Genomic DNA, 13,919 nt, shown 5'->3' on the forward strand with positions numbered 1-13,919 from the left:
CTGAATCTCCCCTGAAAACGCTCCGGTCACGTTCCGGGGGTATTTCCTGAGCACCAACTGTGAACGGGCCCTGCAGTTGGCCCGAACGCGACACAGAACGCCCGCGCCCTCGGGGAGCTCACGCTCCCGGCGAGGAAGGCACGGGCCGGGCTCCGGCTGCGCGCGGAGAGAGGAACGAACAGACTCGCGCGGATGGAGAATAAACATGAAGGATGATGGGGGTGGGCGGGGGCCAGAGGGTGCGGGCCGCGGGCGAGGGACCGATGCCCGCTGCGCCTTCGCCCTGCCGCTGCTGACATGCCGGACGGTGGGGTCCTGGGGCCAGCCGTGCCCCCCGCTTGTCCCCCTGCGGCTGAGCCCGGGGCCCCGTCAGGTGTCCATCGGCAACTCATCCCTCCTGACGGAGAGGACAGGGCTGGGCCCGGGGACCGCGGGGGCCGCAAAGCACAGCAGGCCCGGCCAGCGACAGCAGGTGCCATTGGTCGCCAAGCGGTCCCAGGAAACCTCCGCTGGGCCTCCGCCGTTTCAATTCGTTACATGGTTTAATTTAACCCATTTGTTTGTACAGTTCGCGGCGAGCCCACCGCCCATCCCTGCGGGATCAAAAATCACTTTGAAAGGCACAAGGACAGACGGGGACGGAGAGGAAGGAGCAGGGGATCCCTGGGGGGCGCAGCGGTTTGGCGCCTGCCTTTGGCCCAGGGCGCGATCCTGGAGACCCGGGATCGAGTCCCACGTCGGGCTCCCGGTGCATGGAGCCTGCTTCTCCCTCTGCCTGTGTCTCTGCCTCTCTCTCTCTCTCTGTGACTATCATAAATAAATAAAAAATTAAAAAAAAAAAAAAAAAGAGAGGAAGGAGCAGGAAGGGGGCCGGCGGAACGGGTGCAGCGCCCGGTGGGCGGGAGAGGACGGTGACCTCAGGGAAGCGCCCCTTGGCCAGGGACGGGAGCAGGCTGCTGGGCTCCCGCCTCGTCCAGAAGCTTCTCTCCCCACGACCCCCTGAGCAGAAAGAACCAGAGGGGGCAGCCCGTCCACACAGACCACAGCCCCGTCCGCAGGCGCCCCTGAGACGGACAGATGTTAGGGCGCGACAGCTGCACCTCTGTTAAGTCAGCTCCAAGCGGAAGGCGTCAGTCAGGGCCACACGGGGGTGTCCCTGGGGCAGGGTCACGGCCAGCGGGCGATGGAGGCCACACAGGTGGGTCCCCGGGGCAGGGTCACAGCCAGCGGGTGATGAAGGCCACATGGGGGGTGTCCCGGGGCAGGGTCACGGCCAGCGGGCACTCAGGGGCCCACTACGGTACCGTGAGGGGGTCGCAGTCTGTCGGGCCATGGGCTCCCCGCGTGGCTACCTGGAATGTTCTGGAGCGTTCCGGGCCTGTGGGCTGTCCCTGGGCAATGAGGCAGCACGGGGACCCAGAGGCAGTGCCCAGTGCAGGGTGGTGACAGGGACTGAGTCCAGCGCCGGGGGGGCCTCCATAGGGTGAGGCCCCCCACGCCCTCTTGCGTTCGGTCCTTTCCGCGGCCGTGGATCCTGGGCGGGGGCTCCTCCCCCACGAAGCCCGGGGTCACCTCCGCGGGCAGGGCCAGCGCCTGGGGCCTGGCAGGGACGGCGGGTCCTTAGGAGACCCCGTGTGTCCGCGCAGATGCCATGAGTGCGAAGCAGCGATGGCCCGGGCGGCTGCCTTCCTGACGGCCAGGTGGAGCGCCTGAAGCACTGGCTCGGCCCTCGGGTCCCAGGAAGCCAGGCGGCCACCAGGGCGGGTGACGCGGTGTCTCCCCTTAGGGAGGGCAGGAGCGCAGGCGGCTTTCAGGCCTCCTGTGTTATGGTCAAAATGCCACTTCCCTGAGCGTTGACTTGGTCTTGCCCATCAGCTCCCTCCCTCCTGGCCTCTTGCCTTTCACGCCCCAGGCAGCTGGGCGCCAGGGCTGCCCTGGGACGACCCCGAGCTCCGTGGGGTCGCCCCTTGAACCTGGGTCCAGCGTCCATACCACTCCTCGCGAGGAACCCAGGCCCTGGAGACGCGCGACAGGCCTGCCGGAGCACGCCCCACGGAGGACACGGGCCTTGCTCGCACCCGTCCCCCCATCCAACCTGGTGTGTCCCTTGCCCCCCGACGCTTCAGGGCCACCCTTCTAGCAAGTGCTGCTGGCCAGCCGCTGTCTCCGAGTCCACGAGGCGCGGGAACCAGGTCCCAATCCTCCCTCTGCCATCAGGCCGAGGCCACGGCACGTCCACTCAGGGGCGCCCGGCGGTGGCCCCCAGTGGGCCCAGAGTCCTGGGGCGGGGCGGGCGCCGTCACGGGTCAGCACGGGGTGTCCCCCGGTCAGGGCGGCCGGGCCGGCTTCCCGGGAGCCGAGGCTTGAGGAGGGGGCGCCGCTCGGTGTAGACGGCAGCCCAGTTAGTGACACTGGCAGGTAGAGCCAGAAGTGAGCGGCCGGGAGAGGGGCACCGAGGCTGGACCTGCCCAGAGGGTCCCCCCCCCAGATCCCCGCGGCTGAGCTCCCCACGCCTCCTGCCGAGGTTTGTGACAGACGCGTTGCCTCTGAAAGTTAAAAACTCCCGGCTTTTTCAAAACTTTTAACAAAGCGTGGCCCCATGCAGTGGGCACGCAGTGCTCATGGATGCTGTCACTCCGCGGCGTCTGTACTCCTGGGTGACCTGAGGACGACGTGCGGCGGGCCCCCGAGGCCAGACTTGGAGAATTAATAAGGTCCCCTGTAGCCCAGCCGTTGAGAAACACTGTTTTTTTGCTTTATTTTATTTATTTATTTACTTACTTTTTGAGAAACACGGTCGGGACCCCAAGGATCTCTCCTTGGAAAAGGTGACCTCAAAGCAATTCGGTAGAAACGTGTGGCGATACGCGTCACAGATACGGGAAATGTTGAGCTGACCAGCAGCCGCCTGAGAACGAGCAGCGCGTGAAATCAACTTTGAGAGTGGAGTTTCGATCCACATCTCGAGTCACGACGTAAGGAAGCATCCAGATAGTTCCATAGAAACCCCCGAGGCCTCGCTCCGGGACTCCCGGGGGGGGGGGGGGGCACCGAGCTCGTTCCCGTTTCATCCTGAATTGGGATCATGGGATCAGAGCACACCTGCCGTGTTTTCCAGAACTCCAATGAATGAGGAAAGGAGGCCCCGGCCTTTATTTGGCGGAAGGCCCAGATCCCGGGGCCTGCGGGGGTCCTGGAGGTTTGGCGCCGAGGGCTCTCCTGCCGCACAGAAGGCAGCTCACCTGTCTGCAGCGTCCGGGGACCGCGTGGCCCCTTAGCCCCCGCAGGCCCCCGTCCCGCCCGGGCAGGGCCGTCCTCTGCTGCTCCCCGGGGTCTGAAGCCTCCGCCAGCCCGACCCCAGAGGCCTCCCGTACTCGTCCTGTCCCGCCCCTCCCAGGCCGTCTGTCTGCTGTTGCACATGGGGCTCCCGTGCCCCCAAGGGCCCCTCCCCGAAGCGCATCATGGCCTCTCCAGGCGGAACCACCCCCGGCCCCGGGGCCAGGCCTGTCCACCACCTCCTGTCCCCCGGCCACCGTCAGGCTTACCGACCCCCCACCGGATTACTGCACGGATCTCCTCCCCGGCCTTTCTCCCCGATTGACCGTCCATACTGCTGCCGGCTGAGTCCCGAAATACAGGCCCGATCGGGTCACGCCGCACGGACACCTGGGCCCACACAGGGGACCCCAAGCCCCATCCTCCTTGGGGAGGCGTGACCAGCAGGGCGGACACTGACGCCAGCATGGGGCCTCACCCTCATCCTGCAAAGGACCCTACGCACCTCGCAAAGGCCGGCCCCCAAGGACCAACCCAAGGGGTGTTTGGGCCTCGATCCACGAGTGGGGCCCGAGGGCGGTGGGCTCCCAGGTCAGGGACACAGCACCCCCAACCCCAAGCGCACGTCCTGAGAGGCGCATGTTGACGTGGACAAAGGGGTGAGTCTGAAAACCCCTGCCATGGGCCAGGTGACCTCCAGGGTCTCAGGTTTGTCTTAAGGACTTTTTATCAATCCTATAGGCCCTGCCTGGTGGGATTGGTGCGAGGTGGCCAGGAGATACGGGTGAAGGGGACAGCAGGACCCCTGCTCATCCCGCTCCTCTGCAGGTGGCCGTACCCGGAGACTGAGGCCCGGAAAGGCCTCCCCACTGCACCCCCAGACAGCGGGACACCCCGAGATGCTCCGCATGGAGCCTGCTTTAGAACTGCCCTAATTCCATTCTTTTCTTGAGCTAGGAAATCTGCAGAAACTTCTGCAGACCCCTATATTAACTTCAGTTGAAAACAGGCAAACAAAACACACAGGGGTGGGCTTGCTCCAGCGCAGGAGGCAAGCCTGGAGCTCTGCAAACCTCGGAGGCGTGGCCCGGCCCGTGCCCCGCACCATGCCCGCAGTCCGTGCTGCGGTCTGCCTCCAGCCAGCTCCTTCCAGGTGCACCTGTGCCCCCCCAGTACCCGGCACCCCGCGGAGCAGCCCCTGAAGGCCAGGCCCCCTCCCTGCAGACCTCGAAGGCCAGCCCTCTCCCCCGGCAACCCACGAAGACCAGGCCCTCCCACCCTCACCACCCCCCCCCCCCCCCCCCGCAGCCCCCAGGCCCCGCTCCCCTCCCCCAGCCCCGGAAGGCCAGGCCCCCCTCCCCCACCCGCAGCCCCCAGGCCAAGCCCCTCCCCCGCAGCCCCTTCCCTCCCCTCCTTCTCCGGGCAGCCCCCAAAGGTCAGCCTCCCTCCCCCACCCGCAGCCCCCTCCCTCCCCCCCTCCCCTCCCCCCGCAGCCCCTAAGGTCAGCCCTTACCCCCTAGCCCATCCTCCCCCTCCCCCCCAGCCTTGAAGGTCAGCCCCCTCCTCCCCGCAGCCCTCGAAGGCCAGCCTCCACCCCCACCCTCGCAGCCCCCTCCTTCCCCTCCCCCTCTCCGCAGCCCCCAGGCAGCCCCTTCCCCCTCCGCCCTCCCCCCTCCAGCCCCTGAGGCCAGCCCCTCCCCCCAGCGCAGCCCCGAAGGCCAGGCCCTCCTCCCCCACTCGCAGCCCCCTCCCCCTCCCCCACCCTGGGCCCTCCCTCCCCCACCCACAGCCCCCTCCCTCCCCTCCGCCCGCACTCCCCAGGCCAGCCCCTCTCCCCTCTCCCATCCCCCGTAGCCCCCCCCTCCCGCAGCCCCGAGGCCAGCCCCTCTCCCCTCTCCCATCCCCCGCAGCCCCCCCCCCCCCCCCGCAGCCCCGAGGCCAGCCCCTCCCCCCTCCCCCATCCCCCGCAGCCCCCCCTCCCGCAGCCCCGAGGCCAGGCCCCCCTTTGTGAAGTGGCCGCCGCGTCACAGGCCCGGGTGGGGCTCGGGAGGGGCCGCGGCCCGCGGGGCGCACAGGGGCGCAGCATGGAGGGCCTGGGCCTGGGCCGCTGCTCCCCGCGCTCGCCCCTGCGGGGGTCCCCTCGGGAAGCGGGGTGCCCCGACTCGCCCCGGGAGAGCCACAGCCTGACCCACGTGGCCGCGAGGGTCCCCGCCCGCGCCAGGAGGCCCCGGCCCCCGCCCGCGCCCCGCCCGCAGCCCCGGGGGCCCCCGCAGCGCGCCCCGGCCACGGGAGACCCGCCCCCGCCCCTGCCCCCGCCCGCCGGGAGCCTCGGGGCGCAGCGGGCGCAGAGCGGGGACCTGTGGGCGGGGCGCGCGGGGGGCGCGGGGCGCTGGTCCCGGGCCTCGGGGCTCCGGGACGAGCCCTCCGTGGCGGCCTGGGGGGTCCGGCCGCCGTGCGCCTGCCCGTGCGCCTGCGGGAGGGCCGCCTGCGAGCCGCGGGGGTCCCAGGGCAGCCGGCCCGGCCCGGCCGCGGGGCCCCGCGCAGACCCCCCGAGCGCGCAGAGCCTGCAGGACCCGCTGCAAGAGGCCGCGGCGCGGCCCGAGGACCAGAGGGCGGCGGGGGTGCTGGCGCGGCTGCAGAGGGCCCGGCGCATGCGGGAGCTGCAGCGGCAGGCGGCCCCGGAGGAGCTCCAGCGCTCGGGCCACAGGGTGCAGGCGACCCTGGGCCGCCAGCGCGGGCGGCTGCTGCAGGAGAGCCCGGAGAGCCCGGAGAGCCAGGCGCGGTGGCCGCAGCAGGAGCCGCGGGGCCGCGGGCCGGACGGCCAGCCCAGGGGCAGCGCCAGGTCCGGACACCCCGGGGGAGCCCCCGCCTCGGAGGCGCAGCCCGCACCCCGGACGCAGGGCCCCGAGCCGCCGCTGCAGGAGCCCCCCGGGGCGGTGCAGGGCCCGCGGGAACAGGACGGGCCGCAGGTCGGGGAGCAGGCCTGTCCGGGGAAGCTGCCGGCACCAGAGACCCAGGCCAGGGCCTGGGAGACCAGCCTCAGCTCGCTGGTCAACCACCAGGCGCGGAGGGTCCTCCTGGACTGCCAGGCCAAGGCCGAGGAGCTGCTGAGGAAGCTGTCCCTGGAGCAGAGCTGCCCGCAGCCCCTCGACAGCCAGCACGAGCCGAGGACCGGGCCACAGAGGCCACAGAGGCCGCAGGAGCAGCTCAGGCAGGTGCAGCCGCACGCAGGGGCCACCGAGGTGCAGACGCGGGCGCACCAGCAGCTGCTGGCCCAGCTGGCCGAGCTGGAGAGGTGGCCGCCCAGGAGTCCGGAGCACAGGAGCGCCAGGGACAAGGGGCAGCACAACCCCGAGCTGAGCGTCCCGCAGGAGGAGCTCCGTCACATCCTGAGGCTGACAGCCAAGAAGGAGGAGAAGGGCCACGTGGAGGGCATCATGGAGGGCATCAAGGAGGCCGTCAGGAGGAAGGAGCAGAGGCTGGAGCAGATCTCCCGGGAGAGCGACGCCGCCTTCCAGGAGTTCCAGAAGCTGTCCTGGGCCTCGAGGAGGGACCAGGCCCGCGCGCTGGCCACCAGCCTCCTGGAGCAGAGGCCACTCAAGGGCCCGCACGGGGCAGGGCCGCAGAGGTGCTGAGAGCGGGGCGCCCGGCGCCAGGGCGAGGCAGAGGCGGGCACCTCTACGCCCTGCAGAACCGGGTCGCCACCAGCACAGGTTTCAGAAAATATATAAAATACCTGCACTTTCCACTCCTGAACTCGCTCGTTGATTCATGCCGGGACTTGGGAGGGCTGGGGGTACACACGCCGGGATTTTAAGAAAAGGCCTTGCCTTCCTAAGTTTCAATTTAAATAGAAAATACTCATTTCGCTGTCCGGTAACCTTAGAAGCGCACATCAGGCCCCTCCTTGAGGAACTAGAGAAGAATCCACAGGAGGGGATTCAGATCCAGGTCCTAAGTCTTTGGCCATCCCAGAACTCACACATTATAACTGGTATTGGGAACGGATGCTCTGAGGGACGGAAAGTAAAATAATCACTGTGACGTGAGGTGTGAAGTCACAGGAAACCTCCAAGAAAGAAGAGATTGTGTGAGTGGGTGAGTGGGAGGCTCTCTGCAAACAAGTGGTCTGGGAACCCTGCACACCACGTGCCCTCTTAGCTGTTTCTAATGCACCTGAAGGTTTTAAAGGCTCTGAAAAGGCCTGCAGTAAAGAAATTAATGGTGAAACCTAGTGGTTGTCACAAACCATGGAACCCTTTTACCCTCGGATCACTCCATGGAATTGGCATTCTCTGACTTGGGTTTGGTGATCCTGCTGCTTTGCTTCCCCGCTTTGCCACAGCCACGCTATCCCGGAGCTCACTGGAACCTTCTCGTCTGATCCTTTGCACACTCCCCCGCTTTGGCCAGGCCTATCCAGTCTTTTGGAACAAAATTCAATTGGAATCTTTCTATTTCTCCTCTGTGCCTCCTGAAGGAGGTGGCTGACGTTGCCTGTGTACGTGTGTGGTGTCTAATGGGCCGAAGCAGCCCTGAATGAATGACTAAGTGTGATTCAGGAACAGGGCAGTTTCAAATTAAGGAGCCACAGGCTGAGCAGAATTTAACCCATCACACCCCAAATCGTCTATGAAAACATTACACAGGTTTTCTTCAAAGTCCCTAATGTAACATTTGTCTTTAGAAAAGACAGAAAGAGAATAAGCCTGATTGTCTTATTAGGATTTTTGAAATGACACGAAAGGTAACCTGACAAGGGATTTTGATCAGAGGTCAGTGTGAGAGTCACATTCTCACCTTTAAAAAAAAAAAGATTTTATGCATGAGAGAGAGACACAGGCAGAGGGAGAAGCAGGCTCCATGCAGGGAGCCCAATGTGGGACTCGATCCCAGGACTCCAGGATCACACCCTGGGCTGAAAGCAGATGCCCAACCACTGAGCCACCCAGAGATCCCAACTTTTTTTAAAAAAAAAATTATTATTTATTTCAGAGAGAGAGCAAGCGAGCTTGGGAGCAGGGGAGGGACAAGCAGACGTGTGCTGAGCGCAGAGCCTGACTTGGGGCTCGATCCCACGACCCTGAGCTGAAACCAAGAGGCAGGAGTTCAACTGCCTGAACCACCCGGGCACCCCCTCTTCTCCTCCTGCACGGCAGGGACCCTCTAGACCCTCCTCCCTGATCCATGCCCTGCGCCTGCCCTGGGTCCCCCAACGAGGCCTCCACGGGCCTCGCTCCTTTGCACAGAAATGCAAGGACTCCTACATCTTGCCTCGATCTCCAGCTTACCCTCTTCTCTTCCTCTGGGTCACCCCGCTGTTCTCACCACGTGCCGCCCACGTGCCCGGGGTCATGGGACAGTGCGTGGTGGACCAGACCTCCCGCGAATCTAACTCCTCCCCTCGGTGTGGCCGACCCACAGCTTCGGGGAAGTCACCTTCCGGAGCCTCAGCTTGCTCACCCATGAAGCAGTTATAATCCACACTCATCAGGGACGAGTCACCAGTGTGTGCCGCTCGGCGTAGCGCCCGGAGCCCGGTGCAGACCCTGTCAAGTGTTGCATTTTATTACTGATAATAGTTCTGAGTTCTGCTCTCCTTGTGTCCACCCCCTTGGTCAGCCCCCCAGTGGTGCCCCTATAAAATAAAACAGAAGATAGAACATACTTACTTTCCCTGTTCCTGCCTCAAAATAAATCAGTGTATAACTATATACCCTGAGAGTCCTCTATGAAACAACACTAGAAAAAGTGCAGAGAAGGCCAACGGGCTGCAGACTCAGGACTCGAGGAGCTGCACTGAGCAAATGCCCTGGGTTCCTTTCCGCTGCACACACCCCAGACCCAGAAGCACCAATGAGCTAAGATGAAAAATGCTCCAACAAGTCTGCTGTCTCTGGCCAAACCAGGAAAAGGGCAGCTTAACAAGATGGAAAACGTTCAGATAGTAATTCTACTCCAGGTAAACACCCCAGGAAATCCCGTGATCCCCCCGCCCCGCCATGTCAACAAAGACCTCGGTTGTTGTCAGGTTGAGATAAGGAGCTCCCCAGTGTCAGCGGAGACCAAACAGGGAACTGAGACTTCCACCCACCACCTCCACACTTACCCACCCACCCACCACCCACCACAATCACCACCCCCAACTATCACCACGACCACCATCCACCCACCTCCATGCCCACCCACTACCACCATCACCACCCCATGCAGTGATGGAGCATCCTTCCCTCTTCCTGCCAGGAGCTGTCAGAAAAGCCTAGTGGACAGTGCAGAGTTTTGTCACCATCCAGCAACCAGGGAGTATCCATGTGGCCTCAAGGGAGTGAGTATTCCCACCTCCACCAGGCAGTGATGAGGAAACCACCCCTTCTCCCCAGACACACACCTCAGGTAGCAGTGGAGCCTGGGTGAAAACCAGACTTCTCTACCTGGCAGTAACAAGGCCTCAACCTCCCTCCTTCTGGAGCAGTGAGACAGGAACCCAGATAAAACAGAAGGTTTATATAAGATCTAGTCTTATGAAACTCAAAATGACGAGGTTTCAACTGAAAATCACTCATCATTCCAAGAACCAAGAATATCTCAAACTGAATGAGAAAGAGAACATGGGAATGAAAAATGGGAGAAATAGCTCAGGATTCTACACTAGACACAATAAAAATGCTTCCCCAAGTGATTATGAAAACACTTGAAACAAAAGGAAAAGCAACAACTAACTCTTGGTAAATAGAAAGCAAAGAAACAAGACCTATAAAGAAACACCAAATGGAAAGTTTACAACCGGAAAACACAATAACAAAGATGAAAAGCTCAGTGGTTGGGCTCAACAGCAGGCAGGAACAACACAAATCGCCCGGTCTGAAAAACAGAAAATTTGCCGAGAGAAAAAATAAAAGTAGCAGAGCCTCAAGGACCTGTGGGCCTATCACAAAAGATCTAGCGCCCAGGGCAGGAAGAGAGTAGAAAGTAGGCAGGGCTGAAGAGGTACTCAAAGAAATGATGGCTGAAAAGTTGACAAACTTGGTAAAAGAAATAACCTTACATATTCCAGATGTTACATGAACCCCCAAAATGGGCAAACCCACAGAAATGCAAAAAGACACATCATGGTCAAATTTCTAAAACTGAATAAAAGTTCTTTTTTAAAAAGGATTTCATTTATTTATTTAAGAGAGAGAGAGAGAGAGCACCCATGAGCAGGGGGAGGCACAGAGGGAGAGGGAGAAACAGACTCCCCACTGAGCAGGGAGCCCGATGTGGGGCTTGATCCCAGGACGCCAGGATCATGACCTGAGCCACCAGCAGATGCTTCACTCACTGAGCCCCCCAGGTGCCCTGAAAAAGAAAAAATTCTCGATCAAGAGAATCCGAAAACAAGCTACAGACTAGGAGAAAACATTTGCAAAATAGTGGCTATATTTAATGTGAGAGAAAATTTCGGATTAGTCATCTAAGCTCCTGCCTCAAGAACCTAGAAAAAAGCAAAATACACCCAAAGCAAGAGTAAAATAACAAAAGAGCAGAAATCAATTAAACTAAAAAGAAAAAGAGTGAGTTGTTTGAAAAGTTGGGTAAAATGGACGAACCTCGCCAAGACCAACACCAAAAAACAAGATGCAGACTCCAGCCATCAATGAACCGCTGCATCACTACAGACCCTAAAGACGGCAGAAGGGTAATAACACGGAGCACTGCGCGCACATAACTTTGAGAACTTAGACAAATGGACCATGTTCTCCAAAAACACAGACCTCAGCTCACTAATACAAAAGAGAGCACTTAAACAGTCCGTAGCTGCAAATTAAAATTAAAGTCGTAATTTAAAAACCCTCCCCCCCCCGGGGATCCCTGGGTGGCTCAGCGGTTTAGCACCTGCCTTCAGCTCAGAGCCTGTTCCTGGGGACCCGGGATCGAGTCCCACGTCGGGCCCCCTGCATGGAGCCTGCTTCTCCCTCTGCCTGTGTCTCTGCCTCTCTCTCTCTCTCTCTGTGTCTCTATGAATAAAGAATTTAATTTAATTTAATTTAATTTAATTTAAGTCACGTAGTGACTTACACACCGTGTTTACCGGCCAGTGCTCCCAACTTCCAGCAATTCGACAGGAGTTTTCGTTTCTGCAACAGTGCGAAAGTGAAGAATGCATTCAGCAGGAGCCGTACTTCTTGGATTTTTTTTTAGGTTATTAAATAATTTGTTTGTTGTACTGCATTTATAAAGAAAACAGACAATGCACCCAGTAGAAAGAATAAAAAATGCATTTGGGGTTGTAACTGACAGCAATAGAAATCCTTTAGTGAGATCGTGGCAATCTGACAATATTATGATTAAGTTCAATAAAGGTAAATGGGGGGAATCCCTGGGTGATGCAGCGGTTTAGTGCCTGCCTTTGGCCCAGGGCGTGATCCTGGAGTCCCGGGATCGAGTCCCGCGTCGGGCTCCCAGCATGGAGCCTGCTTCTCCCTCCTCCTGTGACTCTGCCTCTGTCTCTCTATGTCTATCATAAATAAATAAATAAATAAATCTTTAAAAAAATAAAATAAAGGTAAATGGGGTACTTGGAAGATCAAATTCTATAGCTGCCTCTTTCTATGGCTTCTAATTCATCTGGCTCGGATTTTGACCCTTCCCCGGGTTGGCGGTGCGCGGCATGGCCCTCTGGGGAGGCTGCTTAGCACACCGCCAACCCCGGGAAGGGTCAAAATCCGAGCCTGATGAATTAGAAGCCGTAGACGGAACGGTTGTCACCATCCTCAATTCCCTACGCCGTGCTCCGAAAGTTACATGACACGTTTGAACACTGGACTCAACCTCTGTCATCAAGTAGGTGTCGTGTAGGATGATTGGGCCCAACTGCAGGCCAGGTACGTTGAGGGTGGGGAGGCTAGCCCAGGACGGCAGGTAAGTTAGGCGTGTTAAACGCGTTTTGGGTTTATGGGATCTTCAAGTTGTGATGGTTTGTTGGGATGCAACCCCGCTGTAGCTCAAGGAAGACCCGTGACTGTGAGATCCGAGCGTCCTGTCTCCTCATAGCCAAACCAGGCACCTGATGTACTCTACACTTTTAAATCCGGTCGTATGCCTTGATTTGATGACCTCCACAGCATAAGCACTAGGGTATTTCACAGACGAGGACCGGAGGCTTAGTGAGGACGAGCAGGATCTCTGGGTGGCCCCTGCTGCGAGCGGCCGTGTGGTGCTGGACCTGAACCCAGTGCTTTCTGGCTTCCTCGCAGTTTGCACGCCTCACGTGGCCTCTCAGGGATGGCCGTGGGGCTCCAAAAGCAGAGTGCGCATGTGCAAACCCCGCTGCGCCACTGCAGGAATGAGTGATCCTGGGCAAGGTCATCACCCCTCCACGCATCCATATAAAGGAAGCAGAGAACCTAATCCGTAGGGTTGTGACACTTGAATGGCTCGACGCACGTAAGGAACCTGGGATGGTAGCTAGCGCACAACACGAATGTCGTGTTCGCTTCTTGTTATGTAACATCGCCTTGAGTCTCACGCTGAACAAGTTTCCATTCAAAAAAAAAAAATCTGATTTGCGAGTACGCTTGGAATTTTGGGGAATGAATGGCAAAATAACGCAGCTCCCGCCAAATCCTAGCACACCTGCGTCTTTTATTGCAGAATTTAAAGACCGACCATGATATTAGTTGTATTTGAACTGAAAGACATCAGGGGTTTTGAAGAATTGCCTTCGGCTCTAGGGAGTCCAAGTGTTTCTCCACTGTCTGTGTAATGGAATTAATCCCTCATCGGACCAGCCTTTATTAATGCTCCCCCTCCATCCTGATCCTGTAGCAATCCTGCGAGGTGTGTGCGTGGGGTCGGGGCGGGAGATGCTGACTCAGGTGAGTGTTCTCAGCAGGAACCCCTCCTGCCCTTGGAAGGTCACCGAAATGATCTGGAACTGTGTTCTTCTCCTTTCTGTATGTCCTGGATAATCAGGAATCAATGATGGGCTCTTTAAAAAAATCATTTTTTGAGGCACCAAACATTTGCCCATTGATTTTGCCTTCTTCAAAACCCAGAAAGCTCTGGACACTTTCCAGCACTTTCCAGCTCCTCATCTAGTGACAATGGGACCCAGTTCACTGTCTCACAGCACTTGAAACCAGAATAGTTCTATTTCCAGTCGATTTTTCTGTGCTTGAAAGGGGCCATTGTTTCACTTTGATGTTGCAGATGTTTTAACTCAGAGGAACCAGGCAGTCAGATTTACTGGCAAGCCTGCATTTTTGAGGTTAAGCAGAGGTGAGCTAATTCTCGAAAGGGGCAGAGGGGCCCCTCCAGAAAGTTCTGAATCTTGCTTTCTCCGCCAGCCTAGTTGTCGCCTGTGCTGCGTGGACGGATGGTGGGGATGCTCGAAAGCCATGACCCTTTCAGTGCCTTGAAGATGGCAAGGGACAGAAAGCATAGGTCGGGTCGTGGCACGGCCCGGGAGCCTCCTGCAGCCATCTGGGTCTGCACACTGCCAGCAACTACCCACGTCTCATAATCACTTTGCAAATATCTTCTGTAGGCTCAGCTACGAACCATGGACTCACCAAGGCCTCAGATGGCCTCTCTCCACACGGCCACTGAAGGGTCAGGCCTCTCGGTTAGCCTGTGTGCAACTCAAGAGGAGAGACGTCCCT

At 59.5% G+C, this 13,919-nt stretch overlaps 1 protein-coding gene across 1 annotated transcript; it reads left to right on the plus strand.

Moving 5' to 3' along the window:
• The first annotated feature begins 5,318 nt into the window (after positions 1-5,318).
• Positions 5,319-7,024, plus strand: CCDC185 (coiled-coil domain containing 185). The gene has a single exon (XM_072814515.1). It carries the CDS (start codon positions 5,361-5,363, stop codon positions 6,909-6,911), a length of 1,551 nt encoding a protein of 516 aa, XP_072670616.1. The 5' UTR covers positions 5,319-5,360; the 3' UTR covers positions 6,912-7,024.
• Positions 7,025-13,919: the final 6,895 nt, after the last annotated feature.

This window comes from Canis lupus, chromosome 38, assembly GCF_048164855.1.
Source record: "Canis lupus baileyi chromosome 38, mCanLup2.hap1, whole genome shotgun sequence".
NCBI lineage: Eukaryota > Metazoa > Chordata > Mammalia > Carnivora > Canidae > Canis > Canis lupus.